At 43.0% G+C, this 19012-nt stretch overlaps 1 protein-coding gene across 1 annotated transcript in view; it reads left to right on the plus strand.

Annotated features, from left to right (window-relative positions):
* The window catches only part of LOC110489585 (death-associated protein 1 homolog), a 21074-nt gene extending 5871 nt beyond the window's left edge, over positions 1 to 15203 (plus strand). The window contains exons 3-4 of the mRNA XM_021562320.3: positions 7786 to 7828; positions 14113 to 15203. Coding sequence (XP_021417995.1) covers positions 7786 to 7828; positions 14113 to 14232 — 163 coding nt within the window. The 3' untranslated portion in view covers positions 14233 to 15203. The remainder of the gene's footprint in view (positions 1 to 7785; positions 7829 to 14112) is intronic.
* The last annotated feature ends 3809 nt before the right edge of the window (positions 15204 to 19012 follow it).

The raw sequence follows: 19012 nt of genomic DNA on the forward strand, positions 1-19012 counted from the left end.
ATTGGATATTTCAAACTTTTTTAACAAATCAAAAACTGAAAAATTGGGCGTGCAAAATTATTCAGCCCCCTTAAGTTAATACTTTGTAGCGCCACCTTTTGCTGCGATTACAGCTGTAAGTCGCTTGGGGTATGTCTCTATCAGTTTTGCACAGCGAGAGACTGAAATTTTTTCCCATTCCTCCTTGCAAAACAGCTCGAGCTCAGTGAGGTTGGATGGAGAGCATTTGTGACAGCAGTTTTCAGTTCTTTCCACAGATTCTCGATTGGATTCAGGTCTGGACTTTGACTTGGCCATTCTAACACCTGGATATGTTTATTTTTGAACGATTCCATTGTAGATTTTGCTTTATGTTTTGGATCATTGTCTTGTTGGAAGACAAATCTCCGTCCCAGTCTCAGGTCTTTTGCAGACTCCATCAGGTTTTCTTCCAGAATGGTCCTGTATTTGGCTCCATCCATCTTCCCATCAATTTTAACCATCTTCCCTGTCCCTGCTGAAGAAAAGCAGGCCCAAACCATGATGCTGCCACCACCATGTTTGACAGTGGGGATGGTGTGTTCAGCTGTGTTGCTTTTACGCCAAACATAACGTTTTGCATTGTTGCCAAAAAGTTCAATTTTGGTTTCATCTGACCAGAGCACCTTCTTCCACATGTTTGGTGTGTCTCCCAGGTGGCTTGTGGCAAACTTTAAACAACACTTTTTATGGATATCTTTAAGAAATGGCTTTCTTCTTGCCACTCTTCCATAAAGGCCAGATTTGTGCAATATACGACTGATTGTTGTCCTATGGACAGAGTCTCCCACCTCAGCTGTAGATCTCTGCAGTTCATCCAGAGTGATCATGGGCCTCTTGGCTGCATCTCTGATCAGTCTTCTCCTTGTATGAGCTGAAAGTTTAGAGGGACGGCCAGGTCTTGGTAGATTTGCAGTGGTCTGATACTCCTTCCATTTCAATATTATCGCTTGCACAGTGCTCCTTTGGATGTTTAAAGCTTGGGAAATCGTTTTGTATCCAAATCCGGCTTTAAACTTCTTCACAACAGTATCTCGGACCTGCCTGGTGTGTTCCTTGTTCTTCATGATGCTCTCTGCGCTTTTAACGGACCTCTGAGACTATCACAGTGCAGGTGCATTTATACGGAGACTTGATTACACACAGGTGGATTGTATTTATCCTCATTAGTCATTTAGGTCAACATTGGATCATTCAGAGATCCTCACTGAACTTCTGGAGAGAGTTTGCTGCACTGAAAGTAAAGGGGCTGAATAATTTTGCACGCCCAATTTTTCAGTTTTTGATTTGTTAAAAAAGTTTGAAATATCCAATAAATGTCGTTCCACTTCATGATTGTGTCCCAATTGTTGTTGATTCTTCACAAAAAAATACAGTTTTATATTTTTATGTTTGAAGCCTGAAATGTGGCAAAAGGTCGCAAAGTTCAAGGGGGCCGAATACTTTCGCAAGGCACTGTATATATCATACATACATACACAGTTAGTCGGAAGTTTACATACACTTAGGTTGTAGTCATTAAAACTTGTTTTTCAACCACGCTACAAATTTCTTGTTACCAAACTATAGTTTTGGCAAATCGGTTAGGACATCTACTTTGTGCGTGATACAAGTACATTTTCCAACAATTGTTAAGACATATTATTTCACCTACAGTGAATTATATCACAATTCCAGTGGGTCAGAAGTTGAAATACTATGTTGACTTTGCCTTTAAACAGCTTGGAAAATTCCAGAAAATGATGTCATGGCTTTAGAAGCTTCTGATGGACTAATTGACATCATTTGAGTCAATTGGAGGTGTACCTGTGGATGTATGTCAAGGCCTACCATCAAACTCTGTGCCTCTTTGCTTGACATCATGGGAAAATCAAAAGAAATCAGCCAAGACCTCAGAAAAAAATTGCAGACCTCCACAAGTCTGGTTCATCCTTGGGAGCAATTTCCAAATGCCTGAAGGTACCACGTTCATCTGTACAAACAATAGTGTGCAAGTATAAACACCATGGGACCACACAGCCGTCATACCGCTCAGGACGGAGATGCATTCTGTCTCCTAGAGGTGAACGTACTTTGGTGTGAAAAGTGCAACTCAATCCGAGAACAACAGCAAAGGACCTTGTGAAGATGCTTGAGGAAACAGGTACAAAAGTATCTATATCCACAGTAAAACGAGTCCTATACCGACATAACCTGAAAGGCCGCTCAGCAAGGAAGAGGCCACTGTTCCAAAACTGCCATAAAAAAGCCAGACTACGGTTTGTAACAAAGATCATACTTTTTAGAGAAATGTCCTCTGGTCTGATGAAACAAAAATAGAACTGTTTGGCCATAATGACCATCGTTATGTTTGGAGGAAAAAGGGTGAGGCTTGCAAGCCGAAGAACTCCATCCCAACCGTGAAGCACGGGGGTGGCAGCATCATGTTGTGGGAGTGCTTTGCTGCAGGGGGGACTGGTGCACTTCACAAAATAGATGGCATCATGAGAGAGGAATATTGTGTGGCTATCTTGAAGCAACATCTCAAGACATCAAGTTAAAGCTTGGTCGCAAATGGGTCTTCCAAAGGGACAACGACCCCAAGCATACTTCTAAAGTTGTGGCAAAATGGCTTAAGGACAACGAAGTCAAGGTATTGGAGTGGCCATCATAAAGCTCTGATCTCAATCCTATAGAAAATTTGTGGGCAGAACTGAAAAAGTGTGTTCGAGCAAGGTCAACAAAGACCTTTCTTCTGAAACTCGTCAGTCTATTCTTTTTCTGAGGAAAAAACTGAAGATCACGTAGAACGCTGTGTTCTACTCCTTTCGCAGAACAGCGCATATGGGCTCTAACCAGAATAGAAAGAGGAATGGGAGGCCCCAGTGCACAACTGAGCAAGAGGACAAGTACATTGGAGTGTCTAGTTTGAGAAGCATATGCCTCACAAGGCCTCAACTGGCAGCTTCATTAAATAGTACCCACAAAACACCAGTCTCAACGTCAACAAAACAAATCAAGGACATTTCTAAGTGACCCCAAACCTTTGAACGTGTGTGTGGTAGAGGAGGAGATTGTTTGCTGCGTGATAGCTGAACCACAGAGAGGCTTACCTTCCATCCTGGCCTAAAGAGGGAGGCTGCCATAATGTCTCCGAGTTCTCTCTGGAGAGATCAGAGGCGGCTGTGAATCTGCCCGTGTGAAATGCAGTAGGAATCCCCACTGATGCATGGCTCCGGGTTCTCTCTGGAGAGATCAGAGGCGGCTGTGAATCTGCCCGTGTGAAATGCAGTAGGAGTCCCCACTGATGCATGGCTCCGGGTTCTCTCTGGAGAGATCAGAGGCGGCTGTGAATCTGCCCGTGTGAAATGCAGTAGAAATCCCCACTGATGCATACAACTTGGCTCTTGCCCTAGTTCTGGCTCAAGCTGTCGCTCATTAAAGAGCTAGTTTAGAGTGTGTGCATGTGTGTGTCCACCTGCTCTCGACAGTGGGCAGGTGGGTTCTGTGTAGATGTGGAGCCGAGTGGCCAAGGGAACGCCTGTCACATACAATTTAGACCTCTAAGATGGATGGGAGGAGAGAGAGAGATGGATAGACTGAGAGGGGGGTAGAGAGTATTGGCTCGCTCTCCCAGTCCAAGTAAATCTTGAAATGTTGAAGCCAGTCAGGAAGTTGACTGTATAGTCAGTCAACAGAGCGTTTTCACCATGGTCTACTCTGCTCTGCTACACACACTTCCTGGTCTTCTGGGACCTGTTGCACCAGTTGGGAGTAAAAAATAAATAAATAAAAAATTGGCCTTAAATGATTGGTCAAATGTTTTGCACAACCAAAAATATGACTAGTCGTTGCTTCATCGTTTAAATTAAATCGTTTAGATTTAATGATTCATAATGACGTTTGGTATGCTGCACCTGTTACCAAGCTGTTACCATTCTTGTGGCCAAATTTACACTGCCTGTAAAGTACACACTTCACACATCATTTTGTAAAGCTCACCACATACCTTTTCTTAACCAACTGGATGAATCAATAAATCATTACTGTGAGAATGACTATCAATGAGTGACCAGAATATTCAAATAAAGTAGGCTAATGCCATTGAAGGCTTGTATCAAAACTTTACTTACTGCAACTCCTCATCCGTTTAATTTATTTTTATTTTTATGTTAAATCATTTCCCAGCGTGTGTTCAGCTATAATTTCATCACTGTTTTTGATTGGGCCAGCACCATTGCGCTGATTTGATACAAGCACGGGGACTCGTCTCAATAACTCAATGGCAGATCTCCATTTTTGATATTTATCTAAATTGAGGTGAGTGCTCATGATGATCTGGTCTACTCATTATTATTTTTTTTTAATTGAACCTTTTATTTAACTAGGCAAGACGTTTAAGAACAAATTCTTATTTACAATAACCGCCAGGCAAAAGGCCTCCTACGGGGGCTGGGATTCAAATTAAAATGACACTACATGGCCAAAGTATATGTGGATTCGGGCTATTTCAGCCACACTCGTTGCTGACATGTATAAAATGGAGCACAAAGCCATGCAATCTCCATAGACAAACATTGGCAGTAGAGTGGCCCACACTGAAGAGCCCAGTGCCTTTCACCGTGGCACCGTCATAGGATGCCACCTTTCCAACAAGTCAGTTCGTCAAATTGCTTCCCAGGTCAACTGTAAGTGCTGTTATTGTGAAGTGGAAACGTCTAAGAGCATCAACGGCTCAGCCGCGAAGTGGTAGACCACACAAGCTCACAGAACGGGACTGCCGAGTGCTGAAGCGTGTTGCGCGTAAAAAACGCCTGTCCTCGGTTGCATCACTCACTACCGAGTTCCAAACTGCCTCTGGAAGCAACGTCAGCACGAGTACTGTTCGTCGGGAGATTCATGAAATGGGTTTGAATTGGAATGCGACTACGAGCCAGGCATAATCGTCTAACATCAGTGTACGACCTCACTAATGCTCTTGTGGCTAAATGGAAGCAAGTCCCCACAGCAATGTTCCAACATCTAGTGGAAAGCCTTCCCAGGAGAGTGGAGGTTGTTATAGCAGCAATGTTCCAACATCTAGTGGAAAGCCTTCCCAGGAGAGTGGAGGCTGTTATAGTTCCCCCTTTTCTGCTAACTCCATATTTTTCCATATATTATAATGCCCATGATTTTAGAATGAGATGTTCGTCGACCAGTTGTCCACATACTCTTAGTGTGTGTGGTTGTTCCACCTAGCTATGTTAAGATGAATGCACTTAACTGTAAGTCTCTCTGGAGAAGAGTCTGTTTAAATGACTAAAATGTAAAAACGTAGTGGATCATTTTGCTCTTCACTGGTTTAGGCTAACAGTAGTTTTATATATAATTTTATACCAATAGCCAGATGAGGGAACCATGGGTGTCATTGAAGTACAGAAATTCAACTGTGGCAAAATATACATTTTGACAGTAGATATTCTGCCGGTTAACACTAGAACCGCTTGGCCTGGAGTGACCCCCCCCCCCCCTCCCCTCAAGCTAATGAGCAGTCATTCTGACCGTGTAATTAATACATGTATGCTATCACAAAAAATAAACATTTGGTTCTGTTTATAAAGGTCTTGGGTAATGTTAGAATACAAAAATATATATATTTAAATTAACACAATGGTGTTTTCATGAGTTTATGTTACTGTAGGCTGTATGTAAAAATAAATGTCAACTAAACACGTTCAAGTATTCAACATTATTATTTGTGGAGTGCCTTTTTTCCAACTATGAATCAAAAAGCAAATCTGTTGGGTCGCGGTAACGTTGTCTATTGACTAAAAGACAAACAATATCCCAACCTAAAGATGCACGGTCAGCAAGACGCACAATCAAATGAAAAATCAGGAGCCTAAACATCATTATAAGTACCAAATGTACTTAATAAATTGTGAAAATCAGCACAGAAGCGATAATGGCATTTATAATGAATGTGTCAATATGATCGCAGTCAATTGTCTGCTAGTGCTTAATGGTGACGTCTTCACACAATGTAATCTGTTGGAGCATGTCAACATAAACAACGAAAGCTGGTGAGGGGGTTGTTGTTGTTTTTTGTTGCTTGAGATGTAGAGCCTGCTCTCTGATGACATTTTGTGCTGAAAATCATCCCGTAGCATTGTCACCAGCTTGTTCTATCTAAATGGTGCCGGCCCTTCCTCTCTCCCGTCTCAGTTTTATTTGGTGGTTGTGTGGTCGCTTACTAGCTTTTTTGGCGCTCAGGCCTCGGAGGTTAAGGCTCAGGCCTCGGAGGTTAAGGCTCAGGCCTCGGAGGTTAAGGCTCAGGCCTCGGAGGTTAAGGCTCAGGCCTCGGAGGTTAAGGCTCAGGCCTCGGAGGTTAAGGCTCAGGCCTCGGAGGTTAAGGCTCAGGCCTCGGAGGTTAAGGCTCAGGCCTCGGAGGTTAAGGCTCAGGCCTCGGAGGTTAAGGCTCAGGCCTCGGAGGTTAAGGCTCAGGCCTCGGAGGTTAAGGCTCAGGCCTCGGAGGTTAAGGCTCAGGCCTCGGAGGTTAAGGCTCAGGCCTCGGAGGTTAAGGCTCAGGCCTCGGAGGTTAAGGCTCAGGCTCAGATGGTTAAGGCTCAGGCTCAGGCTGAGGAGTGGAGAAGGAGGGGCAATGGGGGAAACACGTTTTTTAAAATGACATGCCCTCCTTAAACTGGTTATAACTTCAGTTCTGTTGTGATTTTCAGATTCTATCACTGACAGTGTGTTACATAGACTTATTTAAGAAAAGTCAAGGGCTGAGGAGGGGCATGACTTTAAAAATGGCAGAGTAAAAACAATGCATTTAATTTTGTAAAGTGGTTTCTTGCATCAAACACAACAACATGTAACTTAAAGCGGGTACAGCCTCCGTGGTCACAGGAAACGAGCACTGGAAGTGGAGGGAACAATGGAAATGGAGCCTGTGACACCACTTCCTCTTTTGGACGTTAACATGACGACACTCCATCTTAACTCCTCCTTCACATTTCTGGATTGGTTGAACAGTGCAGAAGTTTTTATTATTTTTGGGGGATGTAGTTTTAGGCTCTTTTAAAAACAAAAAAACATGCTACGTTAGGTTAGTCAGTCGTTAACTTCTTGACAAGGTCGCGGGTTTTGTACCATGGATGCTATCTACAGTATGTAGACTACCTTAAGTGTGTATGCTACTTTATGTAGCCCTGTCCGAACTTCCAGAGGTAGTTGCTGAGGACAGCATTTTACTTCCTGTAATAGTTCTGCTGTTAAACTAGACCGGACTCGTTTCCCATGTCAAGGTCCATGTCCACCTCGGAATAATCCCGCTTACTCGCTCTCGTTCCTTCCCTCTCAACTTTTCCTCTCTCTCCCTGCTCCAAAGGTGTGTTCTCACCCCTCCCTCATGTCTGCTGTTTGAGTTGCAGTGTAGATCCAGACCAGGATTAATGTTAGTCATTTAGCAGGTTGGCAGGCAGGTCCACAGCACCACAGTACTGTGGCTGAGCTCAGGGCTCTTTTTTCTCTCTCTCTGCAGTCTCTCCCTCTGGAGTCATACTAGGCCAGGATGTTCCTTTCCTTATAACACACTCACTGTTCAATGGGATCAAACAGAAGCGATTTCTGTTCCTGTCTTTGTAACATCCTGAAAAAGAAAGTCGATGGTCAGTGGTTTTGATATTGACACTGACATTTCATCTCAACAAAATGTTATTTTGTCCCGTCAGAGTATTGACATGGAGCTAGTCAGTCTGTTTTTATAACCTCTCTCTGTCTCTCTGTCTCTCTGTCTCTGTCTAGCCCACCAAAGCCCACTGTGGTTGTTTCAGGAGTGGTTACAAAGGTAAGTGGACACACACACACACACACACACACACACACCCCTACCTTAGCCCACCCCTTTCCACATACACCATACTGACCCCCCTAGCTAAGCACACCTCCCTGTGGTTCCTACTTACCATCTGTACCTTTTTTAATCCTCTATCTGTCTGTGTTATTACACCTGTAGGCTGCGACAGGCTCTTTAGCTCTACCCCCAGTCTTTCCATGTATCCCTCAACACGCCTGCAGGCTGCGACAGGGTCTTTACCTCTCTGGCTCTAACCCCAGTCGTTCCATGTATCCCCCAACACGCCTGCAGGCCCTTTACCTCTCCGGCTCTCCCCTAGTCTTGCCATGTATCCTCCAACACGCCTGCAGGCTGCTACAGGCCTTAAATAAAGCCTGGTGAACCAGGGGGCAGCTGTTCAGATGACTTTATATTCTCCCACTGAGATGACCTTGGAGAGAGGGGCTACATCTCCCTGATAAAGGCTAGCCTTACTGCCTCAGTTCTATCTGAGGTTTGGTGAACTAGGGGTTAACACTGTCTAAATTCCACTCAATTATATTGCATTCCTATGGAGAGAGATCTCTCTCTCAAACCCTGACTTTCTCTCTTCCTGCTTTACTGTCTTTTCTGGTTGGCAGCGATTTTAATTCGCCATCATTTAAAGTGTAAATATGTAACTTTTTGGGCGACCCGAACAAATACACATAGAAGTGTGAGTTATAGATCTTGTCATTCTCATTGAAAGCAAGTCTAAGAAGCGGTAGATCTGTTCTATGTGCGCTATTTCTATTTTTGCTGTACTTTTCTTTTACTTTCGGATTTGTACACCAGCTTCAAACAGCTGAAACTACAATATTTTTGCTTTAGGAAAATATATTTCACAGCGGTTTAGATGGTATAATGAATCGCTACACTCTACTGAACAGAAATATGAACGCAACATGTAAAGTGTTGGTCCCATGTTTCATGAGCTGAAATAAAATATCCCAGAACTTTTCCATAAACACAAAAAGCTTATTTCTCTGAAATGTTGTGCCCAAATTTGTTTGCTTTCCTGTTAGTGAGCATTTATCCTTTGCAAAGATAATCCATCCACCTGACAGGTGTGGCATATCAAGAAGCTAATCAAACGGCATGATCATTACACAGGTGAACCTTGTGCTGGGGACAATAAAAGGCCACACTAAAATGTGCAGTTTTGTCACACAACGCCACAGATGTCTCAAGTTTGTGCAATTGGCATGCTGACTGTAGAAATGTCCACCAGAGCTGTTGCCAGATAATTGAATGTTAATTTCTCTACCATAAGCTGCCTCAAATTACATTTTAGAGAATTTGGCAGTATGTCCAACCAACCTCACAACCGCAGATCACGTATAACCACGCCAGCCCAGGACCTCCATATCCGGCTTCTGATACCAGCCCCCCGGACAGCTGATGAAACTGAAGAATTATTGCACAAACAGTCAGAAACCATCTCAGGGAAGCTTGTCGTCCTCACCAGGGCCTTGACCTGAATGCAGTTGGGTGTCGTAATTGACTTCAGTGGGGAAATGCTCACCTTGTGCTCTTCACGGATGAGTCGCAGTTTGAACTGTACCGGGCAGCTGGCAGACAGCTTGGATAGCGTCGTGGCAGCTGGCAGACAGCTTGGATAGCGTCGTGGCAGCTGGCAGACAGCTTGGATGGCGTCGTGGCAGCTGGCAGACAGCTTGGATGGCGTCGTGGCAGCTGGCAGACAGCTTGGATGGCGTCGTGGCAGCTGGCAGACAGCTTGGATAGCGTCGTGGCAGCTGGCAGACAGCTTGGATGGCGTCGTGGCAGCTGGCAGACAGCTTGGATGGCGTCGTGGCAGCTGGCAGACAGCTTGGATAGCGTCGTGGCAGCTGGCAGACAGCTTGGATAGCGTCGTGGCAGCTGACAGACAGCTTGGATAGCGTCGTGGCAGCTGGCAGACTGAATGCTCACCTTGTGCTCTTCACGGATGAGTCGCAGTTTGAACTGTACCGGGCAGCTGGCAGACAGCTTGGATAGCGTCGTGGCAGCTGGCAGACAGCTTGGATGGCGTCGTGGCAGCTGGCAGACAGCTTGGATGGCGTCGTGGCAGCTGGCAGACAGCTTGGATGGCGTCGTGGCAGCTGGCAGACAGCTTGGATAGCGTCGTGGCAGCTGGCAGACAGCTTGGATAGCGTCGTGGCAGCTGACAGACAGCTTGGATAGCGTCGTGGCAGCTGACAGACAGCTTGGATAGCGTCGTGGCAGCTGGCAGACAGCTTGGATAGCGTCGTGGCAGCTGGCAGACAGCTTGGATGGCGTCGTGGCAGCTGGCAGACAGCTTGGATAGCGTCGTGGCAGCTGGCAGACAGCTTGGATGGCGTCGTGGCAGCTGGCAGACAGCTTGGATGGCGTCGTGGGGGCCGAGTGGTTTGCTGATGTCAACGTTGGAAATGGTGTGCTCCATGGTGGAGTTTGGGTTATGGTATGGGCTGGTATAAGCTTTACACAATTCCTGGAAGCTGAACATTTCCCAGTTCTTCCATGGCCTGCAAAATCACCAGACATGTCCTGCATACTCACCAGACATGTTACCCTTTAAGTATGTTTGGGATGTTCTGAATCGGTGTACAACAGTGGTGTGTTCCGGTTCCCTCCAATATCCAGCGACTTCGCACAGCCGTTGTAGGTAACATTACCTCCGCCACACTCATCCTCAACACAGGGGTGTGTGCTTAGTCCTGCAGCCCCATCCACATCGATGGGGTTCCAGTGAAGCAGGTCAGGAGCTCCAAGTTCCTCAGTGTCCACATCATTAAGGACTTAAAATGGTCCACACACGCGCCTCTTCCCCCTCAGGAGGTTGAAAAGATTTGGCACTACAGGGTGGTGCGGACAGCCAAGTACATGGGGCTGAGCTCTCTGCCATCCAGGATCTCTATCAGGCAGTGTGAAACGGAGGCCTGGAAAATCTTAAGACTCAAGCCATAAACTCTTCTCACTGCTTCCGCACGGTACCGGTGCTTCAAGTCTTACACCAACAGGCTCCTAAACAGCTTCTGTTCCCAAGCCATAAAGCTAACTGAATAGCTAACTGAATAGCTAACTGAATAGCTAACTGAATAGCTAACTGAATAGCTAACTGAATAGCTAACTGAATAGCTAACTGAATAGCTAACTGAATAGCTAGATGGACTATCTGAGTTGACCCTTGTATTTAATTTTTCTCTATGTACACTGACACTCCAACACACACACACAATATATACAGTGCCTTCAGAAAGTATTCCTACCCCTTGACTTTTTCAAAATGTTGTGTTACAGCCTGAATTTAAAAGGGATTCAATTGAGATTGTGTTCACTGGCCTACACACAATACTCATAATACTCCATGTCAAAGTGGAATGATATTTTTTACAAATTAATAAAAAATTAAAAGCTGAAATGTCTCGAGTCAAAGTATTCAACCCCTTTGCTTAACAAAGTCACATAATAAGTTACATGGACTCAATCTGTGTACAATAATAGCGTTTCACATGATTTTTGAATGACAAGCTCCTCGCTGTCCCCTACACATACAATTACACATGGCCAAAATGATGTGTACACTCCTTCAAATGTGTGGATTAGGCTATTTCAGCCAAACCTGTTGCTGACAGGTGTATAAAATCGAGCACACAGCCATGCGATCTCCATAGATAAATATGGGCAGTAGAATGGCCTTACTGAAGAGCTCCGTGACTTCCAAAGTGGCACCATCATAGGATACCACTTTTCCAACAAGTCAGTTTGTTGAATTTCTGCCCTTCTAGAGCTGCCCCGGTCAACTAAGTGCTGCTGTTGTGAAGTGGAAACGCCTAGGAGCAACAACGGCTCAGCTGCGAAGTGGTAGGCCACACAAGCTCACAGAACGGGACCGCCGAGTGCTGAAGCGCGTAGAGCATAACAATTAAGCCTAAGATCAGCATGCACAATGCCAAGCGTCGGCTGGAGTGGTGTAAAGTTCACCGCCATTGGATTCTAGAGCAGTGATGGCGTGATGGAGTGATGGATCACTCTTCACAATCTGGCAGTCCGACGGCCGAATCTGGGTTTGGCGGATGCCAGGAGAACGCTACCTGTCTGAATGCATAGTGCCAACTGTAAAGTCTGGTGGAGGAGGAATAAATTGTCTGAGGCTGTTTTTCATGGTTCCGGCCTCTTAGTTCCAGTGAAGGGAAATCTTAACACTACAGGATACAATTACATTCTAGAAGATTCTGTGCTTCCACCTTTGTGTCAACAGTTTGTGTCAACATTTCAGCATAATGCCCCAGTGCACAAAGCGAAGACCAGACAGAAATGGTTTGTCCATCGGTGTGGGAGAACTTGACTGGCTTGCACATAGCCCTAATCTCAACTCGATCGAACACCTTTGGGATGAATTGGAACGCCGACTGTGAGCCAGGCCTAATCGCCCAACAGCAGTGCCCAACCTCACTAATGCTCTTGAAGCTGAATGGAAGCAATGTTGCAACATCTAGTGGAAAGCCTTCCCATAAGAGTAGAGGCTGTTATAGCAGCAAAGGGGGGACCAACTCCATATTAATGCCCATGATTTTGGAATGACATGTTCGAGCATAATACTTTTGACCATGTACAATTATCTGTAAGGTCTGTCAGTCGCGCAGTGATTTCTAAACACAGATTCAACCGCACAGGTCAGGGAGGTTTTCCAATGTTTTGCAAAGAAGGGCACCGATTGGTAGATGGGTAAAAAATAATACTTTAATCTTGAAGTTATTAATTACATTTTGGATGGGGTATCAATACATCCAGTCACTACAAAGATGCAGGCGTCCTTCCTAACTCCGTTGCCGGAGAGGAAGGAAACCACTCAGCGATTTCACCATGAAGCCAATGGTGATTTTAAAACAGAGTTTAATGGCTGTGATAGGAGAAAATTGAGGATGGATCAACAACATTGTAGTTACTCCACAATACTAACCTTGATGAAAAGTAGCCTGTACAGAATAAAAATATTGTAAAACATGCATCCTGTTTGCAATAAGGCACTAACGTAACACTGCAAAAACTATCCTGAATACAAAGTGTTATGTTTGGAGAAAATCCAACACTACACTGAGTGCATGGTGGTGGCTGCATCATGTTATGGGTATGCTTGTCATTGGCAAGGACTATGGAGGGTTTTTTTTAGGCAAAAAATAAATGGAATAAAGTTAAGCACAGGCAAAATCCTAGAGGAAAACCTTGTTCAGTCTGCTTTCCAACAGACAATGGGAAACAAATGCACTTTTCAGCAGGACAGTAACCTAAAACACTAGGCCGAATACACACTGGAGTTGCTTACCAAGATGATATTGAATGCTCCTGAGTTTTTAAATAACAAAATGTATCCAATGCTTTGGCCACAAACAAATATAGGATGAGTCAACAACATTATTTGGGTAGGAGTCGACAACATTATTTGGGTAGGAGTCGACAACATTATTTGGGTAGGAGTCAACAACATTATTTGGGTAGGAGTCAACAACATTATTTGGGTAGGAGTCAACAACATTATTTGGGTAGGAGTCAACAACATTATTTGGGTAGGAGTTAACAGAATATGGACTTTTTAAAAGTGAGCTTTTCACTGGACAGTTACTTTCCGGGAATGAAACACAACATAGACCATCAACACAGATTTCCCTTTAGAGTTTAGACGACATACTAGTTAGTTTTTATCGTACCAGCTCCATTTGAGTATAAGGGGGTTCAGAGTGATGAGATGACCAGATATAGGCCTCCTAACCTGGGTAACGAGTTCTGTCACCTCCCTGGCTTCTAGATCTAATACAGCAGCTGTCGGAATTGTTTTCAATAGGAGTTATGGTCATAAACTGCAATCGTTATCTGACCAAAAATAAATGACCTTCATGAACATTACAAAACACAGACATGGCACATTAAACACTGTGTGTGTGTGTTCTCTATAGCCTCAGATATTCTGACTTCACTACTGTAACAACTCTTATCTATAGCCTTGTTTACACCCGCAGTTTTTGAAGTGACTCAAATAAAAATGCAAATCTGATTCGTATCTGTTTTTTTTTTACCTATACATACAAGTGATATAAACTACATGGAGGAGCACTAAGGCCAGTGTCACGTAAACAGCATCTATAGGGCTCTGAATAAATGGTCTGGAATCAGATTGTGGTAAAAAAAAAAAAGAATTTCAAAGAATTCTGAGACACTGTAAGTGCCTGTATTCTATAACACAGCTGTACTAAGTGTCTGTGTGGTTCTGTTCACAGGGTGATAAGGACTTCACCCCTGCAGCAGCCCAGGTAGCTCACCAGAAGCCCCAGCCATCTATCACCAAGATGCCCCAGAACCAGCACCTCACTCAGCACATTCACCAGCCCCGCAAGTGAGGCTACCACCCAGCTTACCCTCCCTCCACTAACTCTGCTACAACTGGCCTCGCAAGTAATCACCACAAACGTATATCTCCGATCAGTCTTGTGTTTACCCCGTCCAATGCTTAAGTAAAGATTTGAGGAAGGGAAGCTGATCCTAGATCTGTGCCTAAGAGAAAGCCAACGCAATGTGATCAATGGACCACAGCAGCCCACCGACCACCTCAACAACCAATCATAAGCCAGAGATGAGCTCAAGCTCCTGCCTTCCCGCCACAACTGTCCTCACAGACCATAGTAGCCAGAAAGCAGCTTCTTAAGCCTGCAACCCACCAATTATGTGCCAGAAAGCAAAGTGAAAGAAACTGTGTGGAACCACAAACAGAAATCAACCAATCAAAGAACTACAGAAACCCAATCAAGCATGCACCCAATCTTCAAAAGTGCTCAGGTTACCAGGGCAACCCTTGTTAAGCATTCCATATGATTCCATTTCCTCTTTGTTCTTAACTTTCTATGAACTAAGAACCTGTCATCATAGAAAATGATAGAGGCCTCTCGTTGCATTTGCATGGGCCTTTGCATGGGCAGCGAAATGAAGGCCTTCCGCCATTTTAATGTAGTCAATCGAGTGGGACATCCAACTTCATTGCCTGATCCCTCCCGGTGACCCTGTTGGAGTCATGTCCAACCGGGTCATCAGGAGGGATCAGCCAATCGTGACGAAGAAGAAAACTGACAACTTCAAAATTGAGATTAGGGTTGAAGTGCTATAATGGCAAAGATACAAGAGTCTCTCTGTGGTTGTCATAGACCACAAACACACACCATCCCATTTATGCCAGGTGTTGTTCATGGCAACTATAATTTCAGACTTTATTTTATCAAGAAGGATTTTTAGTTTATAAAGTATAAAAATAAAAATCCTTAGTCTGTGAATGGACTTAGGTGTGGTTGTCATAATAAATAAAGATTTAACTTTAAAATCATTGTTTTATGTCTTCAATGTTACTGGGTAATTATGTCATTTTGTATTGTCCATAAACAAACGTGTATTAACCTTAGTGACCTGTATATACAGTACCAGTCAAAGGTTTGGACACACCTACTCATTCAAGAGTTTTTCTTTATATTTACTATTTTCTATATTGTAGAATAATAGTGAAGACATCAATACTATGAAATAAAACACATGGAATAATGTACATAGTGTTAAATCAATATTTTTTTTATATTTCAGATTCTTCAAAGTACCCACCCTTTGCCTTGACAGCTTTGCACAGTCTTGACATTATCTCAACCAGCTTCATGAGGTATTCACCTGGAATGCTTTTCCAACGTTCTTAAAGGAGCTCCCACATATGTTGAGGACTTTTTGGCTGCTTTTCCTTCACTTGTGGTCCAACTCATCCCAAATCTCAATTGGGTTGAGGTCGGGTGATTATGGAGGCCAGGTCATCTGATGCAGCACTCCATCACTGTTAGAGGAATTCTAAATTCCTATATGTTTTGTAGCCAAAACCAAATTAACACTCTCTCTATTTCGTGATAAGTTGTAAGTTTATCATATTATGCATGAAATAGATCGAGACCAGTCTTAAAAGTCAGGTAATAGCGTTTATTTCAAGAGAGTACTGGGTACATACACATTTTTCCACAGGTTATAAACTGAAAATGACGTCAGCGTTTTCTAAATGTTCTATCTCTTTCATGACACCGATAGAGAGGCCCTATAGTTCTCGAGCCTTCCCTCCTCTCCTAAAGCCAAGGTCAGTCACTGTAAATCAGCATTCTAGACAGTCTGGAGATAGTTCATTCATTTGTACAAAGGAACAGACCGTCATTGTTATTAAACTCCTGACTATATTATATACAATTGGGAATGGGAGCAAGAGAGAATTCATATATGTACAGTACATAATAGCATTTGGACTAGTCAGTCCTGATTGAAATGTATACATAATTAGTCATCATTGATAAAAAATTCCCTTAACAATCACTCTCCTTGGTAAAATAGCCCTTACACAGCCTGGAGGTGTGCACCCCTACACCATAACACCACCTCATCCATGCGTCACGGTGGGAACCACACATGCAGAGATCATCCATTCACCTACTCTGCGTCTCACAAAGACACTGCGGTTGGATCCACAAATCTCAAATTTGGACCAAAGGACAGATTTCCACCAGCCTAATGTCAATTTCTTGTGTTTCTTGGCCCAAGCAAGTCTCTTCTTCTCATGGCTGTCCTTTAGTAGTGGTTTCTTTGCAGCAATTTGACCATGAAGGCCTGATTCAAGCAGTCTCTGAACAGTTGATGCTGAGATGTGTCTGTAACTTGAACTCTGTGAAGCATTTATTTGGGCTGCAATTTCTGAGGTTGGTAACTCTAATGAACTCTGGGTCTTCCTTTCCTGTGGCGGTCCTCATGAGAGCCAGTGTCATTATTGCGCTTGATGGTTCTTGCGACTGCACTTGAAGAAACTTTCAAAGTTCTTAATTTTCCACATTGACTGACCTTCATGTCTTAATGTAATGATGGGCTGTCATTTCTCTTTGCTTATTTGAGCTGTTCTTGCCATAATATGGATTTAGTCCTATTTGGTAGAAGGCCATCTTCTGTATGCCACCCTACCTTGTCACAACACAACTGATTGGCTGAAATGCATTAAGAAGGAAAGAAGATCCAGAAATTAACTTTTAACAAGGTACACCTTTTAATTGGAATGCATTCCAGGTGACTACCTAATGAAGCTGGTTAAGAGTGTCCAAAGCTGTCATCAAGGCAAAGGATGGCTATTTAAAAGAATCTCAAATATAAAATATATTTTGATTTAACACTTTTGGTTACTACATGATTCCATGTGTTATTTCATAGTTTTGATGTCTTCACTATAATTCTACAATGTTGTAAATAGTACAAAATAAAGGAAAACACTTGAATGTGTAGGTGTGTCAACTTTTGACTGAACTTTACTTGATTATAAACTACACACACACACACACATCTGCATAATATTAAACTCTACACAACATCTACATAATATTATACTCTACACACCATCGTATACTACACACCATAATATTATACTCTACACACCCTAATATTATACTACACACCATAATATTATACTACACACCATCTACACACCATAATATTATACTCTACACACCATAATATTATACTCTACACACCATAATATTATACTACACACCATAATATTATACTCTACACACCATAATATTATACTCTACACACCATAATATTATACTCTACACACCATATTATACTACACACCATAATATTATACTACACAACATCATATTATACTCTACACACCCTAATATTATACTCTACACACCATCATATTATACTACACACCATAATATTATACTACACACCATCTACACACCATAATGTTATACTCTACACACCATCATATTATACTACACACCATAATATTATACTCTACACATCTTCATATAATACTACACACCATCATATTATACTACACACAATATTATACTCTACACCATCATATTATACTACACACCATAATATAATATCTACACATCTTCATATTATACTACACACCATAATATTATACTCTACACACCATCTACACACCATGATGTTATACTCTACACACCATAATATTATACTCTACACCATAATATAATATCTACACATCTTCATATTATACTACACACCATAATATTATACTCTACACACCATAATATTATAATCTACACACCATAATATTATACTCTACACACCATCATATTATACTCTACACACCATAATATTATACTCTACACACCATAATATTATACATCTACACCATAATATAATATCTACACATCTTCATATTATACTACACACCATCATATTATACTCTACACACCATAATATTATACTCTACACACCATAATATTATACTCTACACCATAATATAATATCTACACATAACATTTAGAACCAGGAACAGATATAGCCCTTGGTTCTCTCCAGACCTGACTGCCCTTGACCAGCACAAAAACATCCTGTGGCGTTCTGCATTAGCGTCGAATAGCCCCCGTGATATGCAACTTTTCAGGGAAATTAGGAACCAATACTGGTTCAGGCAGTTAGGAAAGCAGAGGCTAGCTTTTTCAAGCAGAAATTTGCATCCAGCAGCACAAACTCAAAACATTCTGGGACACTGTAAAGTCCATGGAGAATAAGAGCACCTCCTCCCAGCTGCCCAGTGCACTGAGGCTAGGAATCACTGTCACCACCGATAAATCCACAATAATTGAGAATTTCAATGAGCATTTTTCTATGGCTGGCCGTGCTTTCCACCTGTCTACCCTTACCCCGATCAATAGTCCTCCACCCCCCACAGCAAGTCGCCCAAGCCTCCCCCATTTCTCCTTCACCCAAATGCAGATAGCTGATGTTCTGAAAGAGCTGCAAAATCTGGACCCCTACAAATCAGCCAGGCTAGACAATCTGGACCCTCTCTTTCTAAAATTATCTGCCGAAATTGTTGCAACCCCTATTACTAGCGTGTTCGACCTCTCTTTCGTATCGTCTGAGTTTCCCAAAGATTGGAAAGCTGCCCCGGTCATCCCCCTCTTCAAAGGGGGAGACACTTTAGACCCAAACTGCTACAGACCTATATCTATCCTACCCTGCTTTTCTAAGTTAACAAACAGATTACAGACCATTTCAAATGCCAGCGTACCTTCTCTGCTATGCAATCTGGTTTCAGAGATGGTCATGGGTGCACCTCAGCCACGCTCAAGGTCCTAA

This window comes from Oncorhynchus mykiss, chromosome 15 (genome assembly GCF_057628025.1).
Source record: "Oncorhynchus mykiss isolate SJ-2025 chromosome 15, ASM5762802v1, whole genome shotgun sequence".
NCBI classification, from domain to species: Eukaryota; Metazoa; Chordata; class Actinopteri; order Salmoniformes; family Salmonidae; genus Oncorhynchus; species Oncorhynchus mykiss.